The 17,269-nt window shown below is 39.9% G+C and overlaps 1 protein-coding gene across 1 annotated transcript in view; it reads left to right on the top strand.

Moving 5' to 3' along the window:
- mapk1 (mitogen-activated protein kinase 1) overlaps nt 1-12,746 on the top strand; it is a 35,991-nt gene extending 23,245 nt beyond the window's left edge. Inside the window, exons 5-9 of the mRNA XM_034090192.2 lie at nt 6,320-6,434; nt 6,873-7,004; nt 7,634-7,743; nt 7,867-7,995; nt 8,713-12,746. Coding sequence (XP_033946083.1) covers nt 6,320-6,434; nt 6,873-7,004; nt 7,634-7,743; nt 7,867-7,983 — 474 coding nt within the window. The 3' untranslated portion in view covers nt 7,984-7,995; nt 8,713-12,746. The remainder of the gene's footprint in view (nt 1-6,319; nt 6,435-6,872; nt 7,005-7,633; nt 7,744-7,866; nt 7,996-8,712) is intronic.
- The last annotated feature ends 4,523 nt before the right edge of the window (nt 12,747-17,269 follow it).

The raw sequence follows: 17,269 nt of genomic DNA, 5'->3' as shown, positions 1-17,269 counted from the left end.
GAGCACAATAGGATGTAATGTCTTCCTTGTCTAGTTTTTCTGTTTGAACACTATGTACATTTCTGGTTAGCCCAGGTAGATGTTCGACATTTATTGACATAGCAACAGGTATATGATCAGTCGTTGCTGTCCCATACAGAATGTTCATACACTCAAGTGAAGCATGCGCATCAGCTGTACTAATACAATGGTCAAGCCATGACGTAGTATGCCAGACCTCACTAATGTAAGTATAACTATCTGCAGGCAAAAGCACCTTGCTTGACAATATAAAATTGTTATTGTGACAGAACTGAGCCATATGCTTGGCAAATAATGAGTTCCTGTCTGAGATATCTGCATTCATATCCCCAATGACATACACACAAGAAGAAGTATTGCTTTGAATAAAGGAATTAATGAAAGCAAGCCTATTTAGATATTCATCCTCATTCTGATGACATTCATAGGGTGTATACACATTTAGAATAATAAATTCCTTGTCATTGTGAGTAAACTGTATTGCAATGCACCACTTTAAATGAACCGTATCTACCGTGTATACTGCCAATTTTTTGACAGGTAACCTCATGGCCAAGTTTTTCTTTAAGATACACAGACAAAGTTTCAGCATCTAGGTCTGGTGAGAACTTGGCAGCAAAAACACTCACCAGCTTAGTCTTGACCATTTCGATGTTGCCCGCAGCTCCGGTGCCAACAATAGGCACATTACCGGATTTATATTCAGACTGAACTGGACAAGAAAGGTCGAGCTGATTTTTTAAAGATAAAAAGAAAGGAAAAGCTTTTGATACAGTATACAATAAGGTTCAAATTAAAAAGTTATCCAAAGCAAAATACTCCTCAAATGTAATGAAATAGATAAAATCATAGACAGACACAAACAATGACACACAAATGTTGGTGTACCTCAAGGTTTAACTCTTGGTCCTCTGTTATTTAGTTTGTATGACCTTCCTAAGATTGTCCACCTGTTAGCTCTAAGCTGATGATAGGGTCACATATCTAAAACAGGGGTGCCTAATACGTCGATCGACCGGTCAATCGCAAAGGTAGTGTGGGTAGATCTTATGGCATTGAAAAAAAAAGTTAGCCTATCATCCATCCTTACTACGGCATTTGCCACTTGATTGACGTACAGGTAAGCCAGTCTGAGATCTCATCTTTTCTAACACGCAGTTCACCACGCATGCGCCAGCTGCAAATCACCGGCGAGCTGATTACCTAGTTAGCCTTCCAATTTATACAATTCTACTAAAGAAAGGGTATAAAATTGACGTAATGACCAAAAATGTACTAAGTTGTATTGTGCCATACGGGTTCATGCAGTTATGCAAGGTACACCAACATAAGGTATACTCAGCAGTGTTTCCCATACATCGGTTCATTTGTGGCGGGCCGCCACAATTAAATATCGTCCGCCAATAGAATCAAATTCCGTGGGAAATACTGCTCAGTGTATATATATATATATATATATAAATAAATATATGTTTAGCATTTTTAATGTAGGTAGATCATTTTGACTTGGTCATTTTAAAAGTAGTTCCCAAGCTGAAAAAGTGTGGGCACCCCTGATCTAAAACATTAGGGGTGTTGAAATTAATCGTTTCTACGATGTATCGCGATGCGGACGTGGACGATTCTGCATCGATGCAGTGACGGAACATAATCGATTATAGCGTAGTAACGTTGCTTCCTGATTTTCCGGCCGCGGCTTTACAATAAAAAAATGTTTTCTGTCACTTTAATATCAAATTGGCCGGTGACGCAGAGATCAAGGAACAGACGTGACAGCGACACCAAACACGGAGCAGTCTGCTTTACCCACCAACACAAGAACACCAGTCCAGAAGCAACAGCAGAATGACCCGCTCTGAATCAGTCCGTGTCGCTGCGGCTCAGACACATAGGGATTTATGTTTTTCAAAAGTACTCGCGTTACAATCATGTCAGGTTTTTGGTGGATTTAATTAAGTCTTGGATTGCAGAGTATGAATGTCCTCTTGCTTTTTTTCAGACGATATATACGTCTGTAAAGTTTCTGAAGGCAGGAGGAAAAAAGCTTCCACGATCACCGTCTCCTCTCCGTTCCTCCAAACCCCGCCCCCCCCTGAAAATAATGAGTGACAGGCTGATAGAAACTTTATTATTCACTTAATCACTGATTGAGATATGATGAAGCTAACTTAATCCCCTACAATCTCCTCACCTCCCCCCCCTGGCATCTGCGGTCTCCGAAGCCTGCCTACGTCAACCACCTCCCCCCCCTTCAAGAAAGCATGTCCTTTATCCCCGCCCTTCAACGGCGCCCACCAAAATCGCCGAAGCAGAGACACGCACCATCTCCGCCGTCTTCATCACTGTAATAAGGATGTGTGTGTACAAAACGCAACAAACTCTAACTGATATGTGTTGGGTCCAGGCTCAAGGGCGTATGGCACTCTCAACTCTTTCCAGGACAAACCGGGGCCCTGCCTGCCTGTAGCTTTGCTGATATCTGTGTTGATAGGTAATAGATTAAGAGCGGTGAATCAGCTTAGAAACAGGAAGTGCTCAAACGTTTGTGTGAGTTTATCAAATTTAGCAGTGATTCCATGTCAGCCACAGCTTGTCACAAAAAATCTGACTGATAGTGTATTTAACAAACTTAAACTAGCTTTATTAAATGGCAGGTCTTTGCCAGGAAAAACATATTTAATCAATGATTTTATCACTGTGCACAATCTCGATTTTATATTTTTAACGGAAACTTGGATTGAACAAAATAACAGTGCAGCTGTTCTTATCAAATCAACCCCTCCCAACTTTAGTTTTATGAGTCTGGAAAGAATGCATAAGAAAGGAGGTGGAGTTGCTATTTTGTTCAAGGATTCCATTCAATACTGGAAGACATCTTATCGGAACTTTGCTTCTTTGGAATATGTGGCCCTTCAGCTGAAATGCTCCTCTCGAGCTCTGTTCCTAAATATCTATAGACCACCCAAATACTGTGCAAGCTTTTTTGATGACTTTACTGAACTGCTGTCTATAGTGTGTATTGACTTTGACCGTCTAGTCATTGTTGGTGATTTTAACATCCATGTTGACAACCTCCAGGACAGAGGGGCTAAAGACCTGTTTTGTGTTCTTGATAGCTATGGACTGACTCAGCATGTGACGGAGCCCACGCACAATAAGGGGCACACTCTGGACTTAATTATCTCAATGGGTCTGAATATCTCTAAGGTTGTTGTGACTGATGTTGCACTCTCTGATCATTCCTGTTTTCTTTGAGAGCTCTATTTCTGCTCACAAAAATGTTCAAAAAGAGGTAACCACAAAGCGATATTTAACTGAAAAACTAGGGAAATGTTTACTCAGAATGTTTCACTTGCCCCTGCTAACATCTCAGTAAATGAGCTAGTAGATGATTTTAATTCAAAAATTTAAAATGTTATAGACGCCATTGCTCCAACTAAGATAAAGGAAGTGACTGGCAAGAAAATATCTCCATGGAGAAAGGCCATGACCGTGAAAACGGAACAAAGAGAGTGTTGAAAAGCTGAACGTAGGTGGCGAAAAACAAATCTCCAGGTTCATTTTGAAATCTATAAAGAGAGACTTGGCCTTTATAATTTTGAATTGAAAAACGCACGACAGTCTTTCTTCTCTGACATCATTACCAAAACCAAAAACACCGCACGTGCCTTGTTTGCTACCGTTGACAGACTAACTAACCCCCCAGTGTCAGTAGCCTCTGAATTTCTATCCACCAGGGCAGTCAGTGCCTCTGTATCAAGAACAGCAAATGGTTTGTCTCTGTGTCCACCTAATATCAATTCAGACATCATGACACAATTACATCAGATTAATGATAAAAACCTAGAGGACATTATTCAACTTCTGAAATCCTCCTCCTGCTGCCTTGATATTATTCCAACAGGATTTTAAAAACATGTTTTTCATTGCATGGCCTCAGATCTACTTCACATAGTAAACAAGTCTCTTTACTCAGGTGTTTTTCCACAGGCCCTGAAAACTGCAGTCATTAAACCGCTCTTAAAAAAGAATAATTTACATGATTCAGTAATGAATAATTACAGGCCCATATCAAACCTCCCATTTCTAGGTAAAATCATTGAAAAAGTTGTTTTTCAACAGTTGAGTAATTTCTTGCATTTAAATGTTTCGATGTGTTCCAGTCAGGCTTTCATCCAAACCACAGCACTGAGACTGCTCTTGTAAAGGTCTTTAACGACATCCACTTAAACACAGACAGTGGCAGAACTTCAGTGTTAGTATTATTAGATCTCAGTGCTGCGTTTGACACTGTTGACCTCAGCATATTACTAGACCGACTGGAAAACTGGGTGGGACTTTCGGAAACAGTTCTAAATTGGTTTGATTCCTACTTAAAGGACAGAAACAACGTTGTTTCTATAGGTAAATACACATCTGAGTTGACAAATATGACATGTGGGGTACCTCAAGGCTCCATCTTGGGGCCTCTTCTCCTTAACATCTACATGCTACCACTGGCTCAGATAATGAAAAACAACAAAATAAGTTACCATAGCAATGCGGATGACACACACATTTACATAACAATTTCACCAGGAGACTATGCTCCAATTCAAACACTGAGTAAGTGCATTGAACAAATCAATGACTGGATGTGTCAGAACTATCTCCAATTAAACAAAGATAAAGCTGAAGTAATGGTTTTTCGGAGCCAAGGCAGAACGTATAAAAGTGAGCGCTGAGCTTCAGTCTGCAATGTTCAAAACAACAGATAAAGCCAGAAATCTAGGTGTAGTCATGGACTCTGACCTGAGTTTCAGTAGTCACATTAAAACAGTTACTAAATCAGCCTACTATCACCTAAAGAATATATCTAGGATTAAAAGACTAATGTCACAGCAGGATTTGGAAAAACTTGTCCATGCTTTTATCTTCAGTAGACTTGACTACTGTAATGGTGTCTTCACAGGTCTCATTAAAACATCTATTAGAAAGCTGCATCTAATGCAGAACGCTGCTGCTCGAGTCCTCACTAACACTAAGAAAGTGGATCACATCATTCCAGTTCTGAAGTCTTCACTGGCTTCCTGTGTGTCAAAGAATTGATTTCAAAATACTGCTGCTGGTTTATAAAGCTTTGAATGGTTTAGGCCCAAAATACATTTCTGACCTCCTGCTAAATTATGAACCATCCAGATCTCTCAGGTCTTCAGGGAGTGGTCAGCTTTCTGTCCCCAGAGTCAGAACTAAACATGGAGAAGTAGTGTTCAGTTATTATGCTCCAAATACCTGGAACAAACTCCCAGAAACCTGCAGGTCCGCTGCAACTCTTACTACTTTTAAATCCAGGCTGAAGACTTTTCTTTTTGTCGCTGCTTTTAATTGAACTATTCACATTTTAAACTGCACTGTAACTTTTATCCATGTATTTTTTCTTTTAATGTTTATTTTTTGCTTTTTAATGACTGATTTTAAATGCCATTTTCTTAATGTCTTTCATTTTTTGTAAAGCACTTTGAATTGCCTTGTGTTGAAAGGTGCTATATAAATAAACTTGCCTTGCCTTACCTTGCAATCATGGGATGTATGTAACAGTAAGACAGAGAATGTAAGTGTGCACCCACATGCAGTATTTGAGTTTGTATATGCTGTTGTAAATACTCCTGTTGTCTGCTGTGTTCAGACTCAAGTCATGTGTGTGATGCCACATTCAGGACATTCAGTGTCCTTTTTTTAACAGATGACCGTTGCTAGAAGCATTAGTTTTTTGTTTTTGAGGATGGAACAATTTCACACACAGATAGAGGGATGCTAGAGCTATACAATTGATTTATTTTGGTTTATAAATTAATGTCAAGACATTTATTTTATTGATTTCTGAAGTACTTTCTAAATAATAAAAAGAGAGTTCATATGTATTTACTGCATGTATACATTGATGAAAAAGAAGCCATGTGCAGTAATATAGAAAATTGAGGATGCAACGCATTGGTATGAATCGTGATGCATCGGGATATCGAATCGTTGACAGGATAATCGTAATCGAATCATGAGACCAGTAAATGCACAGCCCTATAAAACATGCTGTCATGTGCTGCAATCATGCTTCAATTGTGCTTATAGGATTACATTAATGTGATTCTGTCTGTGCTTATGTGCTCTCTGTATGTTTTTATTTTAATGCAATGAGCCTCCAAGGGACTGCAGATTTGAAATTAGCCTTCATGGCTAAATCTGGCATATTTTACAGTCCACCAATAAATGCTATTTTAACTTTAAATATATGTTAGTCATTACATTTTTCTCTCACTCTCAGGGCTACACTAAGTCCATAGACATCTGGTCAGTGGGCTGCATTCTGGCCGAGATGTTGTCCAACAGGCCAATCTTTCCTGGGAAGCACTACTTGGATCAGCTCAACCATATTTTGGGTAATTATTGTTTTTATTTCCAGTGTTTTTAGGACAAGTGTTTCAACGTTGTTGTTTTAAAATGTCTACGAACCCAGCAGAACTTCTCTGTGTTATCATTTTAGCCCTAATATTGTCAGTACATTTTAGGTTAACGATGCTTGGCTATTGGTCAGGGGGAAAAAACCTGAATTAGCAGCCCTAGTCTGAATAGTTGACACTTAGTAGCCAATAGCTTCCTGGTGCCACTCCATAGATTTTGTAGCTGTTAATATTCAATAATTTAGCTGTACTTTTTGGTGCTAGACCACATATTGCTTGTCCCATCTGTCCTTTTGTGTTTCCTTCAGACTGTTAAGTCCTCAAAACTTTAAGCAAGGGCTGTTTTAATGTAGCAGTTTAACTGAGATTTGTGAACTGAAACAAAGAGTTATTTTCTAAATCTTCTTTGTTCTTCAGGAATCCTGGGCTCTCCCTCTCAGGAGGATCTCAACTGCATCATCAACATTAAGGCCAGGAACTATCTTTTGTCGCTGCCTTTACGCTGCAAAGTGCCGTGGAACCGCCTCTTCCCCAACGCTGATCCCAAAGGTGAGAGCCAGGGCAAACTTGTAATTGCTTAAAACGTTGCCTCTGATCATGGAATTACTAGAATTGTATTATAATTAAGAAAAAAACATTTACCCACTACTAGCACAGCAGTCTGGCAAAACAAGTGGCAACGTTTGGAGATGGGAAACTAGAGGCATTGATTGTGGTTTCAAGGTACAAAACTACAATATATGTAGATTATTGAGATTTTAAACATGCAGAAGCTGAAGAAATAAACTCTCAGGAAGCTCAGAATTGAGTTAAAATAGCTGTACTTTGTAAATGAGTGAAAGTAAGTCTCTTAGTTATATACTTGGTAATAATATGATAACCATTTAGCGCTTAATGGTGCCCTCTAGTGGGCTAGCATCGATGTTTCAGATGAGATAAACCTTTATTAATACCAGAGGGGAAAAGTTATTTTTTTATATGGGGGTCAAGACTTTGTTGTTGTGGCGCCTTGGTCACAGGAGTGTCCGAGGTTTAGGGGCCTCTTCCTGCTCCCCTAGTGTTCCACCACTGGCTCTTTGGTCTTGCTAATGTTGATCTGGAGGTGCCTGTTTTTACACCACCCTACAAAGCTCTCCACCAGGAGAACTGAATCAAGCGTTCTCCTCTTTGTGCTGCAGCTCTGGACCTGTTGGACAAGATGTTGACCTTTAACCCTCACAAGAGGATCGAGGTGGAGGAGGCCCTGGCGCACCCTTACCTGGAGCAGTATTACGACCCAACAGATGAGGTGAGAAAGTCGTCAGTTTGTGCTATATAGGACTATTGGAATGAGGACACTTAATCTTGTGTTTACCACAATGTAAGTTTGTTGGCGTCTGTATCACCCTGTCCTCTCCGCCTCCCTGTGTAGCCTGTTGCCGAGGCCCCATTCAAGTTTGACATGGAGCTGGATGACCTACCCAAAGAGACACTGAAGGATCTCATCTTTCAAGAAACTGCACGTTTCCAGCTCGCATTTAGGTCCTAACATCTCAAACAGGTGAGTCTACATCCCATGCAATCAAGTTTATAACCTGAACACGTACATAAAGAGAGAGGGGCAGTGTGTCAAACTTTTAAAAGTGTGACACTCCTCGCCTCTGCTTCAAAAAGGTAGCACAGTTGAGGGTCCATCAGGAGAACTATGTATTTGAAACACTAATAATGCAGGTGAGTGGTGTTACAGCTTTAACAACTACTGATTTAATATGTGTTTCTTTTTACAACTCAACACTCAAGTGCTAAAGTGGGGATCTTGCATCACAGTATAAGATAGATTTAAATGTTGCTTTTACCGTTTGATTCCTGTCTGTCTTCCTCTGTGGAGTTCTCTGTCCTACAGCTCTCTAAGTCATATCACTTCTTTCCTTCCCTTTCACTGTTATCTTGTTCCTCCTCTCTTTTTCTTTTCTTTACTGGGGGCCGTTTATCCATCTTAGTTGTATCCAAAGTATCAAAATCAATATTCAAAAGATATTCCACAGGCTTTCCTGATCATGGAGTTTATTTTGCCATCGCTGACATTCAATCCGGGCTTTTTTCTGTGGATTGATACGACTGCACATGGCCCCTTTATCAGATGTTCGAGGCAGTGGTCTTCTGTCCAAAAAGAGCAGACTGCTGAATGTCTAATGTGAACAATCAGAATTGAGTATTGAACTAAGCCGTATAATAATTTCCATTAACAAATCTAACCCGTTTTTTTTTCTCCTCCCAGATGATTCTGTGGACTGGCTCGTGCGTGGCCACCTCCTCACCTCCATACTGTTGCTGTGATTGGTTTATTTTTTCTGGGTATTATTTTTCCTCTCCTGTCGTCCACATCACCCACCCCCTTGGGTCTCACTCGTCAAGTCCACTCTGCTCAGGAATGGCGTCAGGAATCAACCAATCAATCCTTCTCTTCTCTCTCTTCTCTCTATTATCTATCTCTCTGTCTCTGGGGTGAGGGGCAATGTGGAGGTTTACATCACAGCTTACAGTTTTGGGGGTGATTTTGTGTTTTAAGCCAAGATAAACAATTGTTTTTGTGTGTCTCAAAGGTGTTTGGCTCTGGCTATACCTTTCCAAGACCTTTTTATGTCCAGTGGAATGAGCGTGATACACAAGCTGTTGTGTTTATTTGGTGCGACTGTCCTGATGGTCACTCTGCGTTCATTGCAAGAACAAACAGTATATCACTTATAAGAATCATTCAGCATAAAAAAGGGGTCTTTGTTAAAAGGGATACATTGATCTCTATCTTTGTCCCTCTTTATCTTTTTGCTGAATTAAATCAACTGATTTATGCAATGAAATAACATAATCAGCGACTTAACAGGCCAAAAACCATGACTTGGTGTTGATGAGGATCTATATTTTAATAAAGACCTATTTTAATCCTCAACACTCACTAGGCCCAAATGCAAATATATATATACATAAAAATATAGCCCAAAGAGTCTTAAGATATGTTAAGAGTGAGGATCGAAGGTGAATCAGATGCATTTATAACCAATTATGTTTCCATTTTTTTTTTTTTTTTTTTCATCAAACACGAACAAAAAATGCCCATCTTCATTTCTCATTGGCTTTGATACAATTTCAGGGTTGTGTATAAATGCACAAATTACAAGTGCATTGAAAGATTTTCACCATCAATTTCTGCCTTAGCCACGAGCAACCTAAAGGAAATGTCTGTTTATATCATACGAGTCTGTATGTACAGTATGATGTTTTTCACATGGGAGAACATTTTCCGCACTCAGACAACAACGCAGAACTTATCACAGAACTGGAAATGTTGTCGTGCCTCGTCTTTCTTTCTGTTACATGTTTTCTTTTCTCTTCGTCTCCATTCTGTTAATTCCTCTCTCGCAAGCCTTGTTAGAATAATACTGTGCCCTTTGCATGACTGTTATAAGCTCTGTAAACAAAGACAACGATGTTAAGTGCCACACCAGCCAAGGGACAGCGCCCGGCTCTTTCTGTTCCACCTTTTGTGGTATGTCACACTATCCAATCACATGGTGCTTTTTGTCCTGTATCCTTTTTTAGCTTTAGCATTTTCTGTGTTTATGTAACTTCCATTTACAAGTTATAGACTCCTCGTTTCTAGCCAAACTCCATCCTGCATGCTGAGGTGTCTTGTTGTGGTTGCAAAATAGGAGAATAACCATATTACTGTACTTATGCCAACCACACAAAAACCACAAAACAAGTTTCCCAAACGGGACAAATGGGATCCAGGCATGGTACAGTTGAAAAAATACTCAAACATAACAGATCGGGTTTTCCCATTTAGTCTGTTGTGACTTTTGTTTGCGTTGAATTGCACATGTTCAGGCTGATAACAGTTGGCAGTGTCAGTAACTGCTGACAAACGCATTTCAGCCCAAAAAAACCAGCAGAAGTCAAGGCCACATTTTTCTGTTTTTGTCAGTTACCGCTGATTAAAGACTGTTGAATATAAAGATTTTTTATTTTAAGCAAAGATCAAAGTCTACATATATGTGGCGAAAAACAACCAACCATGTCATTTAATCTGAGTAGCACTGCAGCGTCATTTAGAGGTGCGTCTCAAGCATATATACTAGTTTCATGGTACACCTAGCCCTTTGTCTGCTTACAGCACTGCAGCACATTTAGTGCTGTGTAAGTGACTTAATGAATGAAACGTAGAAGTATTAATCACCACACTAAAACGTCTCAAAGTAGATTGAAGTTCAAATCGACTAAAAGGATTCTTCAGGAATGCTGGCACTTAAAGTAAGAAATTAGAGTTAATTATAAAATAAGACAATTTCATAACTAGCTCTGCTTCAGCATTGTCATATATCATTTGTGAAGTATAAAGGTCTCATACATTTCAGAGTCGTACAAATATTTCTCTAAGGGCAGAGCTGCTCTGGTTGAAATAAATCCGTTTTTTCTTTTAATTGTTCTGCCTCAATAATAATAGACTGAAATTGAGAAGGGGCTTAGTGTGGAGGCTCTGCTGAAATGCACTCAAGCCATAACTGGTCTTCAGACCACATCCAGCAGTGATGTCACGTTGTACCGACACACCGTATAGTACACCTCTACATCACTGCAGCCAGGGGGTTTTCAGAGGTTAAGAAGTGAGACTTCAGATTATCTGTAATGATCAAAAGCAAGATAGCTCGCATGCTGACATAACAGATGTGTTTACAAAGCGTTTTACTGCACAGAACTATGTAGTATGGCCCTAATTACAAGTAAATAGGAGACAGGGTTCAATAGAGTTAACTTACAACAAACTATTATTTCCACCCGCCGATCCGACTATTTATAAACGATTGGTAAAAAAAACTGTCAGATAATCTTTCCCTGATATTGTTTTTTTCTTTATCTCACCAACAGTTGAAAACATGGAGATATGAAGTAATTGATGATATGAAACTTGCAAATGTTTAGTATTTTACCCTAAAATACAACCCTTGATCAGAACCTTTAAAGATTAAAGTTATCAGCTGATGCTTGAATCCCTGTAGTGCTGAATTGGTCCACACAATTGCAAAAATAAAACAACCTAAAGTCTTTAAGACAGAACAAAGATTAGATTCAAAATCGTGCAATATTTGTAAGTTTACAGTTCTTAACAAATGACATCCTGTTGAGGAAATTCCTCTGAACACATGAAACTCATCTGAAAAAAACTGTCTATAACTTTATTTGTATTTTTGTGTCCTATAATAAGTGCACAATTACACATGGAGCTTTTAAGAAAATATTAGGACACAACAGACCTGCAAAATAAAGTGTTACCAGAACATATCATACAACTTAAGTATTACAAAAAAAATATCAGTTTACTCTTTGCTCACACACAAACAAAAAACGTGTTTCCATCGACAGATTTAACTAATCTGAAGACGTTAATAAAAGAAAATACCAAAACTCCATTGCAGAAATGACCGTTTTTGCACTCTCAAACTTCCCCTGTACACTCACTGAACACACCGTCTGCCACAGGATGATTCATGCACTTCTACAATAGTTGGGATTGGGACTTTTAATCCGAGGTGCCTGCTGGGACTTGAGTTGCCTGTAGATAGTCTTTTGTTTTTAGATTCTTTTTTTGGGGGGGGGTGGGTTCAATTAGAACATAAAGGGCACTGGAAACCTTACTGGGACTAGTTGTATAAAAAAGCTTCTGCTGAGTTCTTCGTGCAGCCTGTCTGTTTGTGCCTTTTTTGATAGTCTTGATACCCAAGATTTGATGTGCAGCTTTTGTTCAGTCGGGAATCTGTTTGTAATCGCAGTATACGCTCTTAAAAAGGAACACAATCAAGTCTGAGGGTGGGAGGGGTCGCGGGGGTTATCCTTCTCTTCAGTTTTGTAAATTTTTTAAAAAGATTTGTGATTGTATTGAAAATGCTAAAAAGCAAACATTTCAATTATTATGTGTTACCCTTTTTTCCTTTTTTTTGGGGGGGGAGTTTTGTGCTGATATTTTTTTAATGTAAAATGAATGTTATGTTTCTATCAGACACTAATCTTGTTTGAGTTATCTCCAGTAGAACCTCTTCACTGTATGTTTTGAAAATCAGTATAAACCTTTAATTGTGTAGTTAACATTTCTGAAAGAGAAAGAGTAAGATCCTTGGTTGTATTTTAAAGGTCCCTCTATGACCTGCCATAGACAATGTTTGAATTGATCGGTCAGTTTTATTTTGCTGTCGTGTGAAGGATCTAACTTGTACGAAGCATTTCTTTGCTATTATTAAAGACTGACTGCCACTTTGAAAACCCTGTCGTTTAATGTTTGTTATTTTAGCACATTGGCATTTGGATAGAGGATCAGTATAAACACTATATTCCAAAAACATAATTTCAAAATGGAAGAAGACAATCATGCATTACATCATAAACAAAGTTATGTTTCTTGAGGGCTATGTATAGAATTGGAAAAGTGTTTATTTGAGGTCACCTTTTATGCAAAATCCGCTTTTGTCTTTTATACATAAACATGTTTCCCCCCGGTGTTAAGAGATTCTGAAAGTTTCAGGAAAAAAGATTCTCTCTCTTTTTGTCCCGATCCATTTATATAAATACCTGTCTGAAAATGAGCTGATCAGATGTTGTCCCTTTGTGATATGACAAGAGAGGTTTCTCAATACTCAAATTTCGACTCCTCGGTCCTCCGGTATTGACCCGGAAATGAATTTCAGCGCGCCATTTTGAAGGACATCTCATTTCTCTAAATGCACTTCGAGGACCGAGCATCGAGGATGCTCTCTGGAGGAGCTCTAACCGAGGAGACACTGATGCATCCTCCACGGCTCCTCCACGGATGGTGGAGGCGTGACGCACGGCCGGACTTATCTCAGCCAATGACAGCTCTGCATGCATCCCTTGGATATTATATTAGTAACTGCTTTCATCGCAACGCGATGTTTACAGTGAGAACAGCTGTGAGGTCCGTGCAGAAAGCAGAGCAGTGTGTAAAATATATATCACTCAGTATAACAGGCCTACATTACGTTATGTATTTGTATGCTTTAGTTTAGTAGATATCTACAAACAAAGTGTCGATATTTCTCTAAGACCATTTAATGCTTCACATAATAAAATACACAACGGCTATAGCCTGATTATGCTTTAGGAGCATAGACTGTATATAGAAAAGGACGTAGTGTCCGTGACGTCACCCATAGCATTCTGCAGAGTTGCCGTGAAGCCCTTAGTAGGCGGAGTCGGCCACTAACGGCTCGACTGTGATGTCAGAGTCTAATCCCGCCATTGCTCTTAAAGGGAAATGGAAACACTTTTCAAACTGCTTTCCATGCGACAATATTACCATTAGGAAATGTATTTATCTAGTCTATTTCCAATGTAAACGATCGAGATACGCGAATTTACTTTTTGAAATACGTGCCTAATGACCATGGGCGCTTCCATTGCTCCGGGACTTTTCCAGTGACGTCACTGACTGTGTACGGCTTCCTGGGCCAAAGCTCAATAACAAACAACATGGCGTGCAATGCACCAGTAGTTTACATTACAAGAAAACGGTCGTCGTCAGGAGTTTATTGTATTGCCCCAGGCTGCACAAATGGATTTTATACAAAGAAGGAAGAAGTACATTTCCATAGGCTGCCACTAAAGGATGAGAAGCTGCTCAAAGTCCAGTCTGGATGCCTGGTTCAATACAAAACATTGGATTTGAAGCCAGGATCTGTTCCCACAATATTCGATTTCTCAACGTATGCAGTCGGGAACACCGACCGTCCCAGCACGTCGGCCGCGCAAGACAATGACAGTGTCAACAAACGTGAAGTTCGAGCCACCAAACGAGTTGCTTCAGCTGCCGAGAGAGAGGTAAATATTGCAGCACTACCAGATTACTAGCTCACACATGTATTTACTGACACAGTGTGACCTTATTAATTAACGCAATCGCGTCCAAACTAAATGGTAGCTATTATTATGACGTACAATAGAGAATTGGGGGTGTTCTATAGCTCAACTAATTAAACTGGCATACACACGCTCATCTGTCGAAAACAGCCCTAAAAATGCTAGTATTGCTATTGATGGATGGTATTGCAGGACCCAGAGCGCACGGAGCACAGAGCGGACAGCAGATAACGGAATTGCAGTTTTATTGCTTATAGATTATCAGAACATTTCAAAGGGGACACAGCCCCATTGGATATTAACCTATGGATTAACTACATCATCGTTTTTATCGTTGTAATGCCATTGAAGACCAGTTTAGACCAGACAATGAGGAAGGTAAACCGTTAGCCTGGTGTATGTTAGTACCTAGCGCCACTTGTTTTGATGTACGTTTTTGTGGATAACCTCGCGAGTTTGTATCTTTCAGTGTTGAGGTGGGCACCGTTAGATTCTGTGTCTCCTTGCGATCATAAACGATATGTTGGATGTGCGGCTAGGATAAGTAATAAGGGAGCTAGGAGTGATTTTCGGTGCAGTAATAGGTTAGCATTTTCGCTCGGGGCTAATTCAGAGGCTCACTGTTAGCATTGTGTTTTTTTAATTTTTTTATTCCGGATCGTATGCCACTCTATTCGACCGAATCGGTTCATAAGCATAGGCCATGGGATGCCTGGTAACTGTAGATGCTTCCACATCAATGTCATCTCCCGACGAATAGTCAAATTCATCGTTCAAAACGTCGATCTCATTGCAAAATTCCTCCATCGCTGCCATATCTGCTACGTTGTGTTGACTTCTGGTGGAGCGAAAACACAGCCAGTGACGTCACCATTTGGGACTCCCCTAATGGTGGAGGCCTGGTCCCGGAATTCCCCACCCGGCCAGCGGATAATTAATTTTCTTTTGGCGAGTAATATCATATACAATAAATATTACGATCAATATCCATTGTAAAATGAATAAACTACCGGAATATTATAACTGTAATTGGTGTTTCCTTTCCCCTTTAAAACTAATTTCCCTGCTTCTCGTGGTTTCCTTGGCCCCGTCTCAGGTCGGTTAAATTAAATCCTTGCTTCCCTCACTTGCGTCGTTTCCCTGCCTCTAGTCCCTCCCACCAGGGAAGCATGGAGAGACGCAAGGAAACCACGATAAGCAGGGAAATGAGTTTTAAGAGCAATGGGACGTCCTTTCCTCCGGAGCGTCACGTGAAGCGAAGTCCGTTTGTGATGACGCCGCACAGCTGTTCGTCTGACAGCAGCTCTGTCCCCGTTGTTTTCACAAACACCCCCGCCTCTGTTAGTGCACATTTAATGACACAAACATTTGTATCATCTGTTGTAGACCCAAATACATTAAATCAAATAAGAACTCATTCTCAAAAAAGATAAACGCCATTCTTAAAATGTAACGAACAATAGTTTGATTAATATTGATTAGAGTGCACAATAGAAATACAAATAATTGAGAGAAGAAAAAGAGATATGTTATCTATCAAAACCCAGTTAGATTAACATTCATTGAAACAAAACACGGTATAAACTGAGGAGTGACTCCCGTGAGTTTCATGTTTTCTTCACTCCGCTGGGAAACTGCTCTCATGTCAAGAAGCATGAGATCAGTGCATGCACTGCATCGTCAAATCAGTGAGCGATACACAGTAAGGGGGCGGGGCGAGTATCGGAGGATTTCATCGGAGGATGGATCGGTGGTTCCTCCATTATCGCTCCTCGGTCCTCCGGCAGAAATAAGCACCATGGGACGGTACTCAAGATGGCGCAGACAAATCAATTTCCGGTGAGACTGAGGAGCGAGGAAATGAAAATCGTCGACCTGAGACAGGGCCCTTGCGTCTCTCCATGCTTCCCTGGTGGAAGGGACTAGTCGCAGGGAAACGACGCAAGTGAGGGACGTAAGGATTTAATGTAACCGAAGTGAGATGCACCTACAGAATCAGCACTTTAGAAACAGGGCTGAAACAGAGGGAATTATGGGACGCTACAATGCATGATCTGTTTGGTATTTCGAGCCAAACACTTTAGAGACATGTTTTGTATATAACTGAGGCCTATAATATTTGTTGAAAAAAAGTATAATAGAGGACCTTTAAAGTAACATTTTTCATGTGCACACAAAGCGTGCTGTTGGCAAAAGAGAGTACAACAGACAGATATGACCGCTCAACAATGTGTCTTTGGTTTTCTGTCTGCGTTGTGTTTTGTCTTGTTGAGATCTGTCTGTGGTTCCCTGTCGTTAGTTTCCCTGGTGTGTCTAATTTACCCGATTGTGTTCACCTGGTGTCCCTGTGTTTTCTCCTCCCGCCTCACCTGTGTCTTGTTTGTATGATTAGTCTTGTGTGTATTTAAGTTCTGGTTTTTCTGTTTTGTTAATAGTTTAGCCTTGAAATAAAGGAGTTATTTTTGTCACTTTAATCTGCATTTGGGTCCTGCTTCCTACACACACCGTAACAATATCAATCAGAATCAGAAACGGGTTTATTGCCAGGTAGGTTCACACGTACGAGGAATTTGACTTGATGTCATGGTGCATACATACAAATTTAAAACAAACATTTTAAAAAGTACACAGTGAACTAAGAGCACTGTAATACAAATATAGTAAGATAGCAGTAATTTACATCGAAATAGAATGCAATCAATTATTGTAAGATACAGGAATCTGACATAAAGTCACGTGTTAGCTGATTTAAAACACTGATATTCAAAATGCCTCACGCATGGACCAATGATCAAGAAACACGTTCCACCTGACCAAACACCTGAGAGCATAATTATTGGCTCAGCAATCAGGATGTTAGCACTATAAAACGACCACAGGTGAGTACTTTCTTACAGCAACAATGGAAGCCA

Source organism: Pseudochaenichthys georgianus, chromosome 9 (assembly GCF_902827115.2).
Source record: "Pseudochaenichthys georgianus chromosome 9, fPseGeo1.2, whole genome shotgun sequence".
NCBI classification, from domain to species: domain Eukaryota; kingdom Metazoa; phylum Chordata; class Actinopteri; order Perciformes; family Channichthyidae; genus Pseudochaenichthys; species Pseudochaenichthys georgianus.
Note: the sequence above shows the minus strand (reverse complement) of the source record. Positions and strands in the feature narration are given on the sequence as shown.